General features: G+C 42.3%; 1 protein-coding gene across 1 annotated transcript in view; it reads right to left on the bottom strand.

The window, feature by feature from the left end:
• The window catches only part of LOC115851710 (solute carrier family 23 member 1-like), a 44,290-nt gene that overhangs the window by 15,877 nt on the left and 14,186 nt on the right, over positions 1–14,227 (bottom strand). The window contains exons 4-5 of the mRNA XM_030853910.2: positions 8,233–8,392; positions 139–320 (exon numbers count right to left, since the gene is read on the bottom strand). Coding sequence (XP_030709770.1) covers positions 139–320; positions 8,233–8,392 — 342 coding nt within the window. The remainder of the gene's footprint in view (positions 1–138; positions 321–8,232; positions 8,393–14,227) is intronic.

Raw genomic sequence — 14,227 nt, 5'->3', positions numbered from 1 at the left:
CATTTCACTGCTTTTAAGGTATCGTGATGTTTGTGAAAGTATTTGTAAACCACCAGAGTTTGCCAATATCCAGGACTCACTCTTCTTACTGGGTAATCTTCCTCCAAAGACGGCCCACCTTCCCCAGAGGGTGCTTACATGGCAGCAATCCCCCAGTGGATCCCGGCGTCATTGCCCGCAGAATCGAAGAGAGGCAGGGCCACCAGGGAGATGGTCGGAGCAATGGTCAAGGGGCCGATGAAGCGCATGAGGAAGCCAATGAGGCCTGAGAAGCCCACCAGCATCTGGACACAGGAAGCAACCATGATGGCTCCCTGCAGCTGAAGAGGAAGCATGGGGCTCAGCACCTGGGAGCCTGTGGCGGGGCCCCCCAGATTGGTGGTACCTTCAGAGGCAGTGCAGGGGCAAAGCTGGACCCCAGAGGAACTGAGGGAAGGTGAGCTCGGACCTCACTCCTCTCTCCAGTCCTCTATTTCCAACTGTCTGTTGGACATTTTCACCTAATGTGAAGTTTTTCAGGAAGTAGATTTCAAGATTATCTATTGATCACAGTGATAATGTGATGACTCGTAATACTGGCATCACCCAGTTATGTATTGAACATCTTGCTGATTTATTTGTCTCTGTTTTCCTACTTTCTATTGCAGAGGTTGGCAAAGGTTTTCTGTAAAGGATCAGAGAGTGAATAGTTGAGGCTCTGTGGACCGTACAGGCTCAGCTGAAACTTTTCCAGGCAAGATGGAAACAAATGAGCTTGACTGTGTTCTAATAAAACTCCACTGATAGGCACTAAAATTTGAATTTCCTACAATTTTGACATGTCATAAAATATTATTCTTGGATTTTGTACAATTTTGACATGTCATAAAATATTATTCTTGAATTTCTTACAATTTTGACATGTCATAAAATATTATTCTTGAATTTCGTACAATTTTGACATGTCATAAAATATTATTCTTCTTTTGATTTTTTTTCAACCATTTAAAATATAAAACCATTTTTAGCTTGCGGGCTATAAAAAAACAAACAAACAAACAGAAAACAGGCAACTAGCCAGCTTTGGCTCACGGGTTGTAGTTTGCCAACCCCTGATCTATTGGACTGATTGAGTTTTACTTTACTTCTCCTTTTCTACTTTGCTAATATGGGTGTTATTCATGTTACCCCTGAAAATGTTCCTTGCTTTGAAGTCTGCTCTTCCTGAAAAGAAAGAAGTCTGACTCCTGCTTTCCTTTGATCAGTGTTAACGTGGTATATTCTTCTCCATCCATTTACTTTTAATCTACATGTGTCTTTATATTTAAAGCCGGTTTCTTCTGGACAACATACAGTTGGGTCTTGTGTTTTGATCCACTCTGACAATCTCTGTGCCTTTAGACCAATGACGTTCAAAGTGATTATTGATATAGTTGGATTAATATCCACCATAACCATTACTATTTTCTATTTGTTGCCCTTGTTCTTCATTTCTGTTTTTGTCTTCTACTGGTTTTCTTCCTTTTGTGGTTTTAACTGAGCTTTTTTTCCCCTCTCCTTTCTTAGCATAACCATTATCCTTTTTTTTTTCCTTTAGAGTTTGCAATGTACATTTACAGCTAATCCAAGTCCCCCCCTTTTTTTTTTTTCTTGTCACACCACAGGGCTTGTGGATCTTAGTTCCCAAACCAGGGATCAAACCCACGGCCTTGGCAGTAAAAGCGCAGTCCTAACCACTGGACCACCCGGGAATTCTCCCAAGTTCACTTTCAAATAACACTATACCACATCATGAGTGGTGTGAGTACTTTATAGTAACAAAGCAATCCTAATTTCTCCGACCTAGCCTTTTTATCATTGCTGTCATTTATTTCACGTATACATAAGCATACACAAGGATATAAAAAATTTAAAACCACCATAATACTGGAAGGTGAAGTTTAAGTTGGTCTAATGTGTTGAAAACTGAGCTTGCCATCTCTTCCCAGAGTTTTCTACATTTTCTGCTACCACCACTTTCTAAAAATATAATCATTACTTACTTGTCCTCTTTATTACTTCTTATCTCCCAGAAAGTAATGACACCCCTATTGGTCCTATATTTGCCTCACTTTCATTTGTGGCTAGTATCGTGATGTAGAGTTGGACTGCTAACCATTGGTGGCTTCAAGACTTGAGATGTGTGTGAACAAATTTAACTTAGTGAAACATGGAAACTCTACCTTAAATTCCAATAGGCTGGCCCAGTGAATTAAACCAATCCATCAATTAATAAAAGAAGATTGAAGCTTGAAAGAATCTTCCCTTGTTTACAGCACTGGTGAAAAACACTGGACCAGCAGATGGAGCTAAAATACCACAAATAAGACTCTGGGTTTGTACTCACTGTTGGACACTTGAAGGCAATGTGGGAAAAAAATAGTGGAGGCTACAGTCTTAGATCTGGGCAAGAGAACTCCCACCCTGGGGCCTCTGCTTTAGAGCAGGGGTTGGCAAACTTCTTCTGTAAAAAGCCAGATAGTTAACATTTTAGGTTTTGTGGGCCACATACAGTTTCTGTCACATTCTTTTTTAAATTTTAAACAACTTTTTAAAATGTAAAAACCATTCTTAATTGGTGGGCAGTAAAAAACAGATTACAGGCTGGATTTGGTCCAAGAGCAATAGTTTACTGACTCCTGCTTTAGAGGACTCACAAACACAAAAATAAATGGTAAATGTATTTAAAAAACATGGTTGTGTCTGTAACTTGGGATCCTGTGCTCAGTGCAGGCACAGCATGACCCAAACATCCCTAAACATCCTCTCTCACTACTAATACTGTGTCCTCAAAACACAAAGTAACTGCTTCAGACCACTGCAGTGTTGAGGCAGACAGGTCATGAGAACACAGGAAGAATTCGAGCAGCAGAGTGCTTAGGTAGGAGAAGAGACGAATTAACTTGTCAGATCTTTCCTCTTGGATAGCACAAAGGCAAGAGATTCCTGCACAAAAAATTATAGTTCTCAGTAGGTCTAAGTGGAAGGGAAATCCTGCCCCTGGCATCTAGCAGAGCAGGGTAAGGAAACTGATGAAATAAAACTTATATTTTAAGGCAGGACAAGTAAAAAAATTACACATAAAGTTCTCTGTGTGTGTGTGTTTGGGCCTCCGCCCTCCCTAATGTGCAGTGTGAACCTGCATTACACATTAACCAGAGCTCCTCAAAGATAAGGGGCCTGCTCAACCGTAAAGATCAATTGTTTTTCTTTCTTCTGATGCTAGCAATGTAATTTCTTAAAAGAACAGCGTTCCCTCCCAGCTCTGTAGGGGGTCATGGGGACTGGCTGCTCGCTCTGTACCTGCTTATCTGGACAATGTATCCTTGGTGGACTTTATGTAAAGTATCAGTGTGTCATTTTGATGTTCGATCCTTTGTCTCAAAAATGTATATGACTGTGCCTTCAACTTCTAACAGGTGGAAGGGTTCCCAGAGCTTCCTGAGAATCTGCTTCCTGGGTTTATAATCCTCAGCTTGGCTCGAATAAAATTCCAATTTTTTCTTCTTAACTTGATAGTTAATTAAATTTTCGCTGACAAAATCCACTTCTTATTCTTTGCTTAGTTTTAATTTGGATTTACGAAAGCCAAGTATTGGCTCCCTGGGGGACAGCAGAAACAAACCCCCCCAAAACCTCAGACCACATGTATTTTGTGATTCATGTTATCAATGATATAATAAAACTAGGCTGCACTGAAGAAGAAATACATCCTGCTTTGGAAAAGGTGGTACAACACACAGCATTTGAAGACTGGCCAACGGACCTGGCAAAAATCCAGGGCCCACCCGCTTGACAAATGAAATCCTTAGGTATATCTTGGTCTGGAACTACATGGAAAAGTTCTTTAAACATTAAAAACCTCTGTTAACTCTGGGTCCACCTTGAGAAAAAAAGGAAGCACAAGAACTTGATAGGTCATTGAAGTACATCCACATCTGGGTGCACTGTTGGACTGTATACCAGAGCACGGCCACATGCAGAAAGGCTGTTTTTGAAAGGGAAGAACAGCAGAAGGTTCTGGCTGAAATTCACAAGTTATGGCTCAGACTGGTCTCAGAGTGGTGTCCTGACCAGCACAGTGCTCCTGAGATACCAGAAGCGTCAGTGGTTCTGTCCATGCTGAATGAGGACTGACCCTGGCAGATGCCTGGCGCTTCAGCTCTGCGTGGGGCACTTGGTGTGGAGGCGGCCCAGAGCAGCTACTCAACTACTCTCCCTCTGAAGGACCATTCCTAACTCGTCTGCTACGGGGCACTATTTGGAATTAGAGCACTACTGAATGGCACCAAATAACTCCAAGATCAGAGATCCCAATGGTATCTTGAGTGATGTCAGAAAGACATTCAAATAAGGCAGGGGATCATCAACAGAATGTGCTAATTAAAGGGAAATCGTTATATTCAGGAAAAGAAAAGGCAGTTACACAAGGAGGCGTTCATAGGATCCATGAGTAAGTGACAGTCCCCCTCCCCTGGGTGGACACTACCTCACGAGATAATCTATCTCTAACAACAGAGCCTTGGATCCCACTATGTGGATCTTTGAATTCAAAAAGCACTGCTTGGGGGGACTTCCCTGGTGGCACAGTGGTTAAGAATTCGCCTGCCAATGCAGGGGACACGGGTCCAAGCCCTGCTCTGGGAAGATCCCACGTGCCACGGAGCAACTAAGCCCGTGCGCCACAACTACTAAGCCTGCGTTCTAGAGCCCATGAGCCACAACTACTGAGCCCACATGCCAAACTACTGAAGCCCATGCACCTAGAGCCTGTGCTCCACAACAAGAGAAGTCCCGGCAATGAGAAGCCTGCGCACCACAACAAAGGGTAGCCCCTGCTCACCGCAACCAGAGAAAGCCTGCCTGTAGCAACGAAGACCCAATGCAGCCTTAAATAAATAAATAAATTGATTTTTTTAAAAAAAGCACTGCTTGGAGTCTTGCTAAAGGTGCTGCTCACCCACCTGAGAAAGACTGAGACTGAAAGAGTGTAACATTGCAACAGAAGGACCTTGATGGAGGAAGGAAGGCAAGTCTAAGTCCAGCCAAAGGACCAAGCTGTGTGTGATGTGACTGACAGTACACACATAAACCCCCAGAGTCATCCCTTTAGAATTCTATAGGTTCTCGGGCTGTGGCCAATGGACTAGCAGTTTGGTCTGGCAAGTGCATCATAGAGGCTCTACTGAAATTTCACCTTTTATGGGAAAGGACTTTATAGTCAAATCTCAAATACTGGTGGTTCACGTAGATGCCCCTATGTCTTAAAAAGAGGAGGGAAGTAAGATTTTGAATGTAGTCAGTAGGGCCCACAAGATGACACCTCGGGCCACAAGCCATGCATATGCGGGCTCACAAACTACATAATCTCCATCTCTCTCTGAAGTCACCTGCGTTGCCCAGGATGATCCAGATTGCCAACAGCGCTGGGCACAGGTGCCTCTGGTGGGAGAATATGAGGATAAATGGCCCATCACAGAACTGACAGGCTGCCTATACTGGACAGTCCACAGAGCATGGGAGGTTTTAACATTTTTTTAAACTGGTATGGACAGTGTTTCTGGTTTGAGCTTTGCCTATCCTGCCACTGAAGCCCTGGCACAGGCTACAATAAAGAGACTAGCAACTCAGATTGCCCACCAGCATGAAGATCAACTTATATATCAAACAGCTCAAGGATCACTTTTCACAGCATGAACAAGACAGGAATGGACCAAGAAATACAGTATCAAGTGATCTTTTCATATTTCATGTCACTTTCCAAAGGAGTGAAATTATTGCAAAATTAGAACGTGTGCTTGAAGCAACAAAATGTGGGTGACAAAGGCACGAAGGGCAGGCTTTGCAGGGCAGGATAGTGTAAGATCAAGCTACAAGTGGGGCACTAAACTGAGTCACTAGTGGAGCAGTTTGTAAAGGACAGATTGGGAAATGAGAAGGTAAAGAAACCCTATTTTCCCAGGACTAGGGATTTGGTTGTGTTCCCTAAGATAGGAATAATAAGAATCAATTTAATTTGACTTGTTGGAATTCTGATGGTATTTATGGGCCGGATTGGAAAGTGTTGTGTTTTTCAGGATGCATCCTACCCAGTGGAGAGGCTACAGTGACAATATACTTATTAAATCATTTGAAAGTACGTTGGGGAAGGACACACAAGGAGGGTTTAACAGTGTTACTTTTCCTGCCCGCTATTTAAAGGCTAGCAGAGAAGGACTCAGCACCTCCTCTTCCAACAGGAGCAAGGAAATGGGTTAAGAAAGGCTCACAGTGGGCAGAAAGAAAGATGGCGGCAGGAAGAACTGGAGTTACCAAATTATGGTATTGAATAATGCTACTTTTGCCCGTTGCATTTAAAATGTTGGAAATAAGAAAATGATTTCTTAGCCATATTTCTAGATACGTCTTCAATCTGGAATGAGGGATGCTGGCATCAGAGTTGATTCTACCAAACTGAAACACATCTAATAAAACTAGACCCAGAGTATACTGTGCTGAACTGGATGGACAATGAGGAATGAACACTGTGAAAGTAGCCAAAGCTACTGTGATGCTGGCATATTTAGGACACGGTCTGTTGTTTGAACTTTAAAATGGGTCATGGACTAATTCATAGGTCATTTACATGATACTCAATGAAAGTCATGGAAATAATGATAAATAACGAAGTCTATATTGGGATATTGACCTCTAGTCACCAGCTAATGTGGTAAGCATAGGAGCAAAAATGACCCCAGGTGGTCAAATAGACCTACAAGATGAGGACAGACATTTATAGTTAACTCTAAATCATTCAATAACATCATAAAAGAATGATACAAGTTTACCATCATACACTGACCAGAGCAGCTAAAATGAAAAAGAGAAAATGTTGGTGAGAATTTGGAGTAACTGGAACTCACACATGCTGCTGGTGGGAGTGTAAATTGGAACATACACTTTGCAAATGTATTTGCTAGTGTTTACTAAAGTTGAACATATACATAACATACAGTGATGGTGAATTTTATATGTCAACTTGACTGGGCTGAGGGATGCCCAGATAGCTGACAAAACATTTTTTCTGGGTGTGTCTGTGAGGATGTTTCCAGAAGAGGTTAGCATTTGAATTGGTGTGAACTGAAGGAAGCAGACGGCCCTACCCAATGTGGGTGAGTGCCATCCAATCCTTTGAGGGCCTCACATAACCAAAAAGCAGAAGAACTAATTTGCTCTGCTTGAGCTGAGTCATCCACCTTCTCCTGCCCCCAGACATCAGCACTCCTGGTTCTCAGGTATTTGGAATCAGTTTAGGACTTACACCATTGTCCTCCGCCCCAGCCCTCACCCCCACTGGAGTGTTTTGTCAATTCTACTCCTCCTCATTGGTCAAATCTGGGTAAGAATAGGAATCTTGTTACCATGTTTCCTCTGTCTTCCCTCTTTCTTTATCTTTCATATACAGCAGATGTGACCCTTATTGCAGCCATGAGGCTGTGAGGATGCTGAACATGGACTGGGTGGGGTGCAGGATGGACCCTGGCTGGGCTAAGTCTTCCTAGCTTAACTCCTAAGGATATCTAGGGAACAAACTCTGCTCTAGGTCCATAGCCCTGAGTTCAGGAATGTCCTTGGTCCAGTTCTAGTGAGTTAGTGCTGAAGACATTAAGTGAAAGCTGGATTCATGCCTGAGCAAACTACCTTGTATTGGAAACCCAGTACCATACGGTGCTTGTGTAACTGTCCCTGCTCCAGAGGAGGTGGTCCTTAGCCTCACTCCAGGCCTACATATTTAAGGTCAAGCTGGGAGGAAGCTGGTTGGGCTTCCTAGAAATCTCAAGTGACCTTCACTCTCTCATACAGTACCCCACCCATGGGCCGTCCTTGACCCCTCACGTAGGAGGTCAGGTGAGGATGCTGGGGTCTGGATGCTAGCAGGTCTACTGTCCCTGAGGGTATGGCTATGCTCTCTGCCAAGAATCCTGTGTGTTGGCTTCCTTATCTATTGTTTAGATAAGCCAACCTGGAGCATGGCCAAACTTCAGAGCCTGCTTCAAGGCCACTAGTTTCTTTCCCTGGATGATAAAACTGAATTAAGCAAGGGCCAAGTATCTTACAGCCTGGAATCTTGCTCAGCAATGAGTTGAACAATGAATGTTGAACAAATGAATCAACTCAGGAGCCCCTGTTGAGGACCACTCCATTCCTCTCACCCCATCCCCCTCACCCCAATACCTCTCGGATCCTCTTCTGCCATTCCTCAGTGAATTCAGGGGAGCTGGTGTTCACCAGGCTGGCATTGAGCGTCCACATGGGGCACTTCCAGGTAGGAAGGGACAGCATGGCCAGGGAGGGTGCCAGAAAAGCAAATGTTCCTCCCTGGAGAATGGGCAGCCTGGAGGAGGGGAAAGGAGAGAGTTACCAATCAGCCTTTAAGCGCTGGTCTGTCACTGGTCCCAGTGGAGGCCTTTTAATCCCAAGTCCTACCTTGGTTTCAAGGCAACACATGACCCCTGCAGTTCTCAGTTTACAGGGAACTCCTGCCAAGCTCCAAGTCAGACCCATGAACCCTGCCAGACTTTGGACGGGTAGGAGAGGTGGAGAGGGAAAGCAAGCAGACCTAACCCCAGTCCTGGAGATACAAGCCCAGGAGCAGGCAGTCAGGTGCTGGGAAACGATTTGGGGGTAGCACAGAGCTCAGGGAACATGTTGAGTGGGTGCCATTGTCTTCCTCAGTCCCAGAGAATCTTCCCCAGACCCCAGGATCAAAGCACAACTCACACATGTGGAGTTCCACCCACTGACAAGAGATGCACAGCCTAGAGTCTGGGTGGCCAGATTCCTTTGCCCCTTCAGAAATGAACAGCAATCCCAGACCTTCAGGCTCCTTTTTATCACCTGGACTGAATAGGCTTGAGGTCAATTATCAGGGCGTATCCCCCACCCACGTCTTTCTCCCTCCTCGTTGGTGTCTCACTCTGGCCTCTGTGAGAACTTCTAGCAGAACTTCTAGCCCATCTGACTTGTCTCCCTTCAAGGTGAATGTAGCCTGATAAGTCAACCTCCAATAACCCTCTCTTACTAGAAGGTCAGAAGCTATCAAGGCTCACCTAGTCTCTTTGCCCTGCATATTAGAATTTGGGGTGGGGGGTGGAACAAAGGGACGTTGGCCTCGTGCTTGCATTTGTCACTATAGCACACCCCGTTTAGGTACTTTTTCTTAATAATACTAGAAGGCTATTTTTGAACTCAGGATTCCATGAAGACAGCTTAAAGGGTTATTTCTGAGAAAGACTGAACACATTTTACTTAGTGAAAATATAAAGTTTTGCTGCCTGAGTGGGCTGAAAGTAGGAATCAGCAATGCCTGGGTATCACCCTCAGATGAGTTAGTGGGCTTGTCAAGAGGGTGCAGCCAGGCATGGGGAGGGCTTAAAGCTCCAGGTGATTCTGATGTCAACCAGGGCTGAGAACAAGTAATCTAGATTCATAAATCTAGACCCATAAGGTTCCAAAACAGATTGGAATATATGGCACACACAGGGCAGGAACATATGGGTGGTGGAATGGGTATGTGTGAATAATGTTTTTAATTAAAAAATTATGGGGGGGAGATAAATCAGGAGTTTGGAATTAACATGTACACACTAATATACATAAAATAGGTAAACAACAAGGACCTACTGTATAGCACTAGCACAGGGAACTATACTCAATATCTTATAATAACCTATAATGGAAAAGAATCTGAAAAAGTATATATGTATATATCTACACATACATATATATATATATATATTTGTATAACCGAATCACTTTGCTGTACACTTGAAACTAACACAACATTGTAAATTAACTATACTTCAATTAAAATGCATAGAAATTATGAAGCTAAGTATCTTGACAGAGAAGGGAAACATGCTATACTTATATCACTGCAAAATCCTTTTGAGCTTTTAAAATGAACATAGAAATCTTTGCATATCATACGTACAGAGTATACAATACAAGAATTGTGTTTTAATTTTTTGCTGTAATTCCATATGCACATTTCATTCATTCAACAAATATTTATTGAGGACCTGCTCTGTGAGAGGCACTGGTCGCCAGGTATTGGGGATACCATGGTGACTGAGACAAAACACCACTTATATTCTAGTTACACATTTCTCTGTTAGCTCTTGTACTAACAAACTAATCATTTATAGTAACTGACTCTCAGGGGTTCTTTAAACACCTTATGACTCTGCTTAAACTTATGACTCTGCTTAAACTTAAACTTATGACTCTGCTTAAACCTTATGACTCTCCACCATTACTATGCCACCATTGCCGCAGCCATTTCAGTATTACTGGGTTCCATGAGGTCAGGGATGATTATTTTTCTTTTCCATCTCTCCGGCACTGAGCCTAGTGCTGCAAAAACCTACGAACGTTGGGTTTTCTCATTTTATTTTATTTTATTTTTTTAGTTTAACAGGTATATAACGAAACCCTAACAAATGTTAATTTGCATTTCATTAAGTCATAATAGATGTGCACTCAGTTGTGTGATTTTATATGTTTTTCCTTGTCTATAAACTGTCTACTCGTTACACAGAACTTAGATACTGTCAAAATATATTTATAACAATTTTTATGATGGTGAGCTTTATGTTTGTTGAAAAAAATGTTTTTTGTTATTATATGCAGGAATTCACCCCCAACTTAGAACTTCTTTAAGGGAGCACTTCAAAATTTTCAAGTAGCTCAGCACTTTTCTAACTCTGTTCATGTTCCTTTCAAGATTATTATATGTAGTTGGGATAATGTGATATATGGACTTTCTACCTTTTTGTTTTGTTTTGTTTTGTTTGGTCATGCCTCGCAGCTTGCAGGATCTTAGTCCCCCGACCAGGGATTGAACCCCGGGCCACAGCAGTGAAAGCACTGAGTCCCAACCACTGGACTGCCAGGGAATTCCCTCTATGTTTTTGTAATTGCTAAGAATACCTTTTATGTTCAAGAGCAAGATGAATTTTTTCCATTTATTTACTAGAGAGTACTCTTTTTTTTTTTTTGCGGTACGCGGGTCTCTCACTGTTGTGGCCTCTCCTGTTGTGGAGCACAGGCTCTGGACGCGCAGGCTCAGCGGCCATGGCTCACGGGCCCAGCCGCTCCGTGGCATGTGGGATCTTCCCGGACCGGGGCACGATCCCATGTCCCCTGCATTGGCAGGCGGACTCTCAACCACTGCGCCACCAGGGAAGCCCTGGAGAGTACTCTTATGTGCTACCTTTAGATTCACACAATGTATCCATAAATTCTTCCCTCATTATTCTGTACTCAGACCTTCCAATCCCATTTTCCATCCATTCCTCTCCCCCTCCCCACCTCATTTTGTTAGCATTCCCATTTCTTTCCCATAACTTCTCATTGGTACCTTTTTAAGAGAGGGAGAGAGATCTACATGTATTTCTTGCATTTCTGCTAGTTTTTCTATTACGCACTTTCCTGGTACATGTTTAAGACGTGTGCATTCAGTATCACTACAAGGCTTTACTGCTTCATGTATCTTTTACCTTTCATGGTGACCTTAATGTGTATCTCAGTGCTGCTTTAATTTCACAATTACTTTCATCTGCTAGCATGATGGTAATTCCTATTTTTAAAATTTTCCCATGAGTATGATTCACTATTATTATACATACGCCTTCTGACTTAAATGTCTCTCTTGTAAACCATAGATTGTTGATTTTTAAAACTCAACATTTTAGAAATAGAAGAGCCATTTGAAGCGTATTCAGCCTGGCCTTGTCATTTTATAGATAGGGGATTTGGAGCCCAAGGTCTTAGAGTTAAACAGCATGAGTGCTTGGGTTTCCTTACTTATCACCATTGCCCTGTAACACCAGTTAAGAGCATGGTGTAGACCAAAGGCAAGTTTGAATCAGGCTCTACCTTATCAGTTGTGTGACCTAGGTGTGTTGCCCAGCTTCTGCAAGCCTCAGTGTCCTCTTTGACAAAATAAAGATAATACTACTCTCCCAAGGAGTAGCTGTGAAGATAAACTATATGTAAGTGATTAGCACAATGCCTGGGAAAGAGAAGAGCTCAATAAATAGAGTAATTTTCATTTTTATTCCCTCTGCAATGTGTGGCTACTTCTAGAAAAGGTAGTGTACACCAAAACATTTTCTTAATGTTTCCTCAAATAACAGATGTTATAGTATGGACTTTTTTTTTTTAAGCTCTTGTCTGGCATTCCCATTTCTTGCAGGTTGGTTCTCCAAGATTTGTTTCCTAAGACCTTCCCTATCCATCTTCCTCTTCCCTTCACCCTTTACCATCTCATCTGTATACTCAAGTCTGAAGAAGAAAACTCCCCACCATTTTCTTTTAAAACAACAACTTGCATGTAAAATGTCAAAATCTGCAGTCTCAGGAATGTCTCCTAGAAGTTTGATAGGACTGATATTTTAGGTTGTCAAAGCCACAGAAATGTGTCGTGGGGGTACTATCAACATCTAAGTTTATAAAGTATTTTAAAACTACATAGCATTTTCATATAATTATCCCAAGAGTACTTCAGGGTGGGTAGGACAATACTGCACTGTCTCTGTATGAGGAAAATGATGCTGGGGGCAGGTGCCAGTGGCAGGGCTAAGCTGGGAAGTGCAGAGCCCTGATCAGAAAGTCTGAGTCACTGGGCCAAATTGCAAAAGTGTGTTTGTTATAAGAACTGATAAGAGGGCATGTGGAAAGACAAACTTCTTCAACAGTTTATGCTAATGATTGTGTGGGGAATTTTTCTCATCTCTTAGTAGTTCCATTTGGGCCCATAAAACAGAAACAGCTAACCTTTTGGAAGTATTGGGAAGTTAAGCTTCAACCCTTCTCTCTGAGCTCTCATGTACACTTCATAAGATGATATACATGATGGTTGTTAAAGACGTTAAGGCAGACTTCATTCAAGGGGGGCTACTACGATGGGGTTTTGTAATAGGGGAGAGAGATCAGGCTCAACTCCCAATGTGACAAGGAAAACTTGGAATTTATAGCCAAGGAGCAGGGTGGGGTTCAGTGGATGGGAAGTTACTAAGAGGAAGCATCAGGGGTAAGAACAGGATTCTTGCTGAAAACAGGCCAAGGTGAACAGACATCACCTGTGGATAGTGAAAAATGAGAAAACCAATCAGAGAGTGAGGGTGGGGATTCTGGCTACAGTGACTGAGCAAGATTCTTGCTAAAATTGGATGATGCAGAGACCAACATGGAAGCTCAAAAGTCAAGTCTAGTTGAACAGTTGTCTATTGGATTTAGCAATAGGATGATCATAGTTGATCTTGTATGTTAGACACTATAAATAAATAGATCTCTCCCAGTTAAATAATAAATAGACTCAGCACAACTTGGGCCTGTACAAAATTCTGCAGCAGAAGGGGGAATGTCACATAAGGCTTTGGAGTTCTTAAAACCACATTGGACACTAGAAGGCAAGGGAACAATTCTTTCAAAGTTCTGGAAAAAAAATTATTTCCAACCTAAAATTTTATACCCAGCCAAGCTATCGATCAAGTATGAGAATAGAATCAAGACATCTTCACATATGCAGAGTCTTACAAAATTTACCTCCCATGTGTTCTCTCGGGAAACTACTGAATATTCGTGTTCCACCAAAAAAAGAGGAAGACATGGGAACAAGAGATCTAGACTTGAAAACTGACATGAAGGGAATTCCCAGAATAAGGGTAAAGAGGCATCTCAGGATGACATATCTAATGTATACCAGGCACAGACAGCGACTGCTCCAGACTTCAGCAAGTCAGAGAGCCCCAGGAGGTAGTACATCAAGAAGATGAAGTTGATAGGCTACCTGATGTGATGAAATTATTAAGAAGAGATTTAGACAACAGGCAGGGAGTTTATCATTGAGTTAAAAACAAAAAGATAGAAACTAAAGAATATTTAAAAAAAGAAAGATATTAATTTCAGGGAAAACAAAAAGTTGGGCAGGAAAGGAATCACTTTGTGATTCAGCTCTGAATAGCATCCCAGTCATTATAACGTGTACATTCAATATTGACCTATGCTGGGAGGGTATGAGAATAGGATGATGGAAAATATGCTTGTATGTGGTGGGAGTGAGGGGCTGTGAAAGAAAATGAAATCATAGTCATCCATATTGGCACTTCAGTCAATAGTGCCTAAAACAGAAGTGCATTAATTAGAGACGGTGGAAAATAACTAA

The sequence above is a fragment of the Globicephala melas genome, chromosome 9 (genome assembly GCF_963455315.2).
Source record: "Globicephala melas chromosome 9, mGloMel1.2, whole genome shotgun sequence".
NCBI lineage: Eukaryota > Metazoa > Chordata > Mammalia > Artiodactyla > Delphinidae > Globicephala > Globicephala melas.
This window is presented reverse-complemented; position numbering and strand designations above follow the sequence as displayed.